General features: G+C 37.6%; 1 protein-coding gene across 1 annotated transcript; it reads right to left on the bottom strand.

Annotated features, from left to right (window-relative positions):
• Window positions 1-756: 756 nt before the first annotated feature.
• LOC134811555 (serine--tRNA ligase, cytoplasmic-like) lies at window positions 757-6046 on the bottom strand. The gene is made up of 12 exons (XM_063818497.1): window positions 5985-6046; window positions 5652-5795; window positions 4153-4283; window positions 3962-4025; window positions 3106-3264; window positions 2901-2979; window positions 2590-2729; window positions 2291-2368; window positions 1807-2111; window positions 1511-1627; window positions 1228-1354; window positions 757-951 (listed from the first exon to the last, which is right to left on the bottom strand). The coding sequence occupies exons 2-12, from the start codon at window positions 5784-5786 to the stop codon at window positions 829-831; spliced, it is 1458 nt and encodes a 485-aa protein (XP_063674567.1). The 5' UTR covers window positions 5787-5795; window positions 5985-6046; the 3' UTR covers window positions 757-828.
• Window positions 6047-6531: the final 485 nt, after the last annotated feature.

The raw sequence follows: 6531 nt of genomic DNA, 5'->3' as shown, positions 1-6531 counted from the left end.
CTGGTAGATTTAGTCAATAAGATTGACGTGAGCTGTCATAGTATTTAACCTAAAAATATATCTGTCAATTTAAAGCAGTACTGAATTGCTTTTCTTTAGTTGATGAGGATGGCAACTTTTTTCTATACTTCTAACAACTTACTGAATTATTCCTCCTTTTATTGTGAGCTATTTTGCAACTTGGTCGATTAGATACTGACAATAGTGAAATAGTGGGATTACCCGGATTCCCATTGGGAAAATTTAAAAATTTTAAAATGTCCTATTTCTTGAAAATTACATTTAAAAACAACCGTAATAGTAATCCTTACACGAACAACAACCTTATAGGTTACACCAGCGATGTATATTTACACAAACGTACAACATGAATGGTAAAACACAATGAAGCTCTTAGCACGCTCCAAACCGGATGTCACTAATTCTGAATTGTTATAATTTCGGTAATTAAAGCAATTAGGGGCAGCTTGACCTGGACTCACATCAATAGCACAAGTTCGAAGTTTAGTAGTCGAATCCAGACTTTTGATTTTACTCTGAACATTTAGTACAATATAGATTTTAATCCAATAAATCATAAATTGTTTGGTTTTTTGGCAGATTTTTATGATTAGAATCAAATTGATTCTCATAGACATATTAAATGCATTATAATTTCTTCTATTTTTTAAAGGATTTGGTTGGTGTTTCAATATGACTAATTGAATTTGGAAGCGAGTTATTATGGTCGGGGTAGTTCAAAGTAAAACTCACATATGAGGATCAAATAAAAGCATCTCTAAAAATGCGCAAAAAGCAGATAAAACTCAACTCCTAATAAATCTCAGTTTATTTTCCTTTTTTCTTCTTCTCCTGGATAGTATCGATTGGGGCCTTGTTGACGAAAGGAATGAAGGTCTTGTACTTTGGTGGCATGTACATCTGTAGCGGCTCTGGCACGTTCACACCGTCCTGAAATTAACAGCCCATGTATTTTTTTCTTATCATTTCCTCAACATTTATCGTGGCCCTATTGTTTGCTTAAAACCAGTGATGGGGAAAATTTCATGAAGCTTCTGCCAGGCGAACTGGCAAAATGTCACGAAACTATAAATTACAATACAACACGAATTGACCACCGAGCAAATACAAATGTTTCAAAAAAATACCCTTTTTTTTTAAATAATAGGTCCACATGACAACTGCTGTCACGTGATCTTGTCATTGTCATGACAACCGACTACATACCTCAGTTTGGTGAGTTTCCAGCAGGCAGCAGATTACACGTGTTGTTGCGCACAGAGTTCCGTTTAACATGTGCACAAACTGAGCACTTTCTCCCATCTTCTTGGTTTGGCCGTATCTTACTTTCAGCCTGGTTAAAGTGAAGTTATTTAGAGGATAAATAGTGAAATTAACTATTTTACAATGAGTAATTCTACAATTAATTAACGAACATGAGTAAAAGTTCATCACACTATTTGCTCCGTGGTTGGTCACGTGATTATGATAAATATATTGCCCGCCTCACCTCCTGCTCTGGTAGTCAGTACAGTTGGAAGTACTGACCAACTCTCTAAAAGCACCACCTCCGGGGAACCACGCCTCCAGATCTAATTTCTTGCTCGCCGCCAGGTTCAACTCTCCGCTAAAACGAAGGAGAGTGTTTGTAAGTTATGAAATTGTACAAATGTTCAGTTCTGAGTAAATCGTTCCATTTGCCGTGAACATAGAATTGTTGATAATAATAAATAAAAAATAGTTGACTCAAGAACCGGAACCAACCAACCAGTTTCATGGTACTGGTACGATGGTATACAAACTCACCTGACAATATTGACGACCTGGTAAGCCAGTCCCAGGCTAGTACAGAACTCCTCCGCATTACCGATCATCGCATCGAACATCTCCCAGCTGGTCTCCGGGCTGGTTATGCAGAACTGTTCTATCTTTTCGAACTGATGCACTCGGAAAATACCACGTGTGTCTCGACCGTGGGAGCCCACTTCTTGTCGGAAGCACGTTGAGAAACCACCGTACTTTTTCGGCAGCTCCTTCTCGTTTAGCCACTCGTTCATGTGGAACGCAGCGATAGGTTGCTCACTGGTGGCTATCAGGTATTTCTCTTCCAGCTGGGAGAGAAAAGGAGGGTTATTAGAATTTAGAGGCATTCGTATTCTTTTGTTAGTACAAACCAATACATCTTTAGTAACAAAGGAGTTAAACGTTCAAAATAAAGAAGATGTAAGAGCCTTATAAACTGTGTATGATTCGCCTCTCCAAACAAATCCAAAGATGTAAGCATACCAACCTCTCCGTCTTTCTCGTCCTCACTACGTTTTCCTACTACTTTGTACAGCTCATCGTCAAATTGGGTCAGCTGGGCCACCTGATTGAAGTTATAATTACGATATTATGATCATTGATAAGTTGTAAAGGGGAACGCATGGTGTTGTTGCCAAGTTTTCTCAATTTAGCATAAGCGGAACATAAGATTAACATCGGTTTATAATGCCAAACCATGGAACTCTGCAGATACGGTTTCTACATTCTAATAATTATTATACAAATGTTTGTATGTGCCAGGTATTTATAAAAAATTTTCTGTACCTGGTTCATAGCATCCTTCCTCATAAAGAAAGGTGTTTGCAGAAGAGTGTAATCTTTACCAGCAAGCATGCTTGTAGCATAGTGGATCAGGGCTAGATTCAAGTGCACTCCTGGTCCAGTCAAGAAGTATCCTCTGCTGCCTAAAAAGGAAATTTGTAATCGGTTTAACCATTTCGTGCGGCTCAAATTGTGGTAGATTTTCATTCACTCAATCATTTCCCAGATTAATAACATGGTTGGCAAGAATAAAGAGAACGTCTTCTATAATACCAAACGGCATCACGTCAACATTATAATGAACAATAAATTACCGGCAACAGTGGCTCCTCTATCTAGATCAGCTCCTCCGATCATGTGAATCAAGTCAACATGCGAGTACTTCTTCCTTGTCTGGCAGAAAGTTTAGTTTTAAATAAATGCATTTTCATCATTGCCGTTTAACACCGATATAAGGAGGTTGTTAATGGACTTTATCTTTTAACTTATCAGTAAAATAAGGTCTTAGCTCACACAAACCTCGATGTCGCCGGATGTTCTCACAATCTCATTATTGGCTTCATCGTCGTGAATGACCACTGAAGGATGCAACAAATTTCCAACTTGCCGCAAGTATGCTAACCTCTCTTCTTCTAGCTTAGACACCTGTGCTGCGTCAGACTTCTTTCGTGCGTCTATCTAAAAAAGTAGGATGGATTTTCTTGAATTGGTACAAAATAATAAGTCGGCATTCAGATGACAGATCGTATAATGTAAAGATGATAAAATGCTTTTTTAAAAAACTTGGGAGTTGAGAACATTAAATAAAGTATAATTTCAAAGACGCAGAACAATGCTTTGCCATTAAATTAAGTTATAGTGAAGTTTCCTGGTACACCGCACACAATGCATCATGTACAATATTGACGTGGTGGCATTCCGAATGCCATTGTTTCAAGCGAATGGTCACAAAAGGCGCTATGCAAATGTTTAAGGACGGTACATAACTCCGATTACTTCCAGTGAATTGAGAAGGATAGGTAGTAATTATCTCAGAAGTTTATCTCATCTGCATTCTGCATATGGAAAATCACCGGTACGTCATCGATCAACAACTAATATATCAATTATGGTGCAGTGAAGCAGATACGTTCGTGCGCGGCGCAAAAAGTATGCGTAAGAGAGCCCACTACCAATGGAAATGTTTCCGCCGCGGCCGCAAAGTGACGTTTGCAAGCGTGGCCATCACGACGCCACACCAAGCTACGTTTTAAAACCACCTGGCGTACTTGGGTCTTGGGCCGTGGCAACAAGCTAACAACAATGTTTATCTCTAATCTTAAAGAGTGGAAGTAAATTGTTACAAGAACTAAGTTGATAGAAATAAAAATGTTACCTCACTACTGATGGTTTTTAGCTGTTTCACCGTAAATTTATCCATAGATTCTGCTGTCATTTGCCTGGGAGTTGAAATTAAATCGTAGGATCGTTAATAATAAATGTTAAGAAACACCCAACATGACCTAAACCATATCAAACAGTTATAAGTCACAGTCTTACCGGACTGAGATTCGATCACTAACTTACAAGATGTTATTTTTGGCTTCATCGGATATTTCATTGGTGTCGCCCTGAGGTTCTTTTGCTTTCATTTTCTTTCCGATAGCCTTGCTGGTGATATTCTTAAGCTTGTTGTATTGGTCACAGTTATATGATACCTGAAAATAAAATGATATGAGCCGTCAACCTCAACCCTTAAGGATTCTGAATGGGCAGTTACGACTTACGTCACGAAGAAGGAAGAAAATCTACGGACGTTAAGGGAAGTTTTGATGACCCAAACAAACCTTACTTTTAGTAATATCACTATTACTGCTATTGATATTAATGCGGCAGAAGTAAAAGCATTTTGTTCAAGCCCTGCAGCGATTTAAAGTGATACTCTATAGCAATTGTTCAAAGCCAACCAAACTATAAACCATATCTGCAGTTAGAGTTTGAAAATGGCAATAAATTCTTTGGCCAAAAATAATGGTTTCAATTTCAATGGTAAACATCTCTAATAGTCTAAATATACAGGGTAGCCCAGAAGGAAATTTTCAAAATTTTCAGTCCTTACGGATTAGTCACTAGTCAAAAATGCACTCAAAACTGCGAAATTTCGGTCAAGGAGAGAGCAGAAAAGATTCTCTACAAAAATCTTCCAAGACCTCTTTTTATATTCTGATGATTCTCCGTTTATCAAAGCTTTCTTTGGGAATAGAACTTTAAGTACCACAATCGTGTCAAGGGATCGCAGAAAAGCTCCTCTTCAAAAATCTTCTAAAATCTCTTTTTATACTCTGATGATTTTCCGTATATCAAAGCTTTCTTTGGGAATAGAACTTTGAGTACCTCAATCGTGTCTTGTGTCATCCTCGGTTACCTTGCTAAATGGTCACGGAAAGCTTAAATTTGAAAATTTGCTGCTTCTGAAACTTTCCTGCTACCGCGCCGGTAGAATAAAAATAGGACGTTTTCAAAATTTTCATTCCAGCAACCCTTCAAAAACTCACGTAATTCGTGTCAGGATTGCACAACAATTCCAGGGATTACTGATATTTCAAACTTGGATTCTCTAAAAGTTTCGTAAAATTTCTTCCATTATAGGTGTGGCATGCCACTCCCTCTTTTCCACTTTTCGCTTTGACCTAGGAACTCAAAATTTTCTGGACACCTTTGGTTAGATAATAGTAAACTGCCTTTTTAAGTGGAATAGTTAAAATAATATGACCATTTAAAAATCAGGTGGGAACGTGATCTTATTTATCCCTATTAATCAGTGGATTGATTGGCATGGTTGCATACTGCTTAGGAGCTGATCATTTCTCTGACATGCTTGGTACAGCCTAATCGGTCTCATTGTTGCATACTTGCTCTCGATCAGATCACTGATAGAGTGACAACCAAAGGAATATTTTCTGATTTTATTCAGAAAGTATTCACTAAACCATCTACAAAACCTGTATCAAAACCTAAAGCAAATTCTAAAACGTTTCAAAATTACTTTTAAATAAATCTTTTTAAAAATTAATTAATTTTATTACCTCTCTCCACTTGTTGTCAATCTCAACAACTTTGTCAACAAGGGTAACATCTTTAAACCTCTTCTTCTGAGATTCCCTCAACTTTTCAGGATCACCACCCTTCTCTTTACGGAACAAAGTTAAATCAAGCACCATCGTTCTTATCTGGGAGAATTAATACATCTTAGTTTTGGAAACGTCTCCTTTAACTTACAATATCGCAATTAAGCAACGAATTTGAGCTAGCTTGACAGCGATCATAGGGAAATTATCTAATGTACTGTGAGTGCTGAATTAGTTCCAAATCCAGAATATGTCATCCATCTTTTTTGAAACATTAAATAAGTAACTCACTGAGTTGTTTGTTCGTAAAGCTCTGTGAAGCCTGTTAACATACACTGCCACCCTAGGCCCTAAATTTAAGGGTAAATTATTAATCTTCACAAAATGTGATCAGAAAATTATCAGAAATTTCACTTATCATATAACAAGATAATAACTTTCTGTGAAAAACGGAAGGAGAAAACAGACTTTTATCAAGATCGGGTCTTGGAAACTTCGAAAGGATCATTTGAACCCCTTGTCTTCTTGGATACAGGAGGCTTCAGACCAAGCTGCAGCAAGCAGAGGCGGCTCGGGTGACCTAACTGGCGGTTTACCGCTGGATGTTGTTCGCGGACAAGTGGAACCCCACGATTTTTGACCATGAAACCCCCTCAGAATGGCATAAAAATACCAGAACATTTTCATTACTAGTTCTCACTAAAGCAAGAATATCGTATAGATTTTACATCTGGACTAAAAGTATCCATCAAGATCTAAAAGTAGAAGTTATATCCACCATATCGAATGAATTGTATAATAACTATGCCACACAGCAACCTAAAACGAGATGAGTGTA

This window comes from Bolinopsis microptera, chromosome 2, assembly GCF_026151205.1.
Source record: "Bolinopsis microptera isolate Bmic1 chromosome 2, MBARI_Bmic_1.0, whole genome shotgun sequence".
Classification (NCBI taxonomy): Eukaryota; Metazoa; Ctenophora; class Tentaculata; order Lobata; family Bolinopsidae; genus Bolinopsis; species Bolinopsis microptera.
This window is presented reverse-complemented; position numbering and strand designations above follow the sequence as displayed.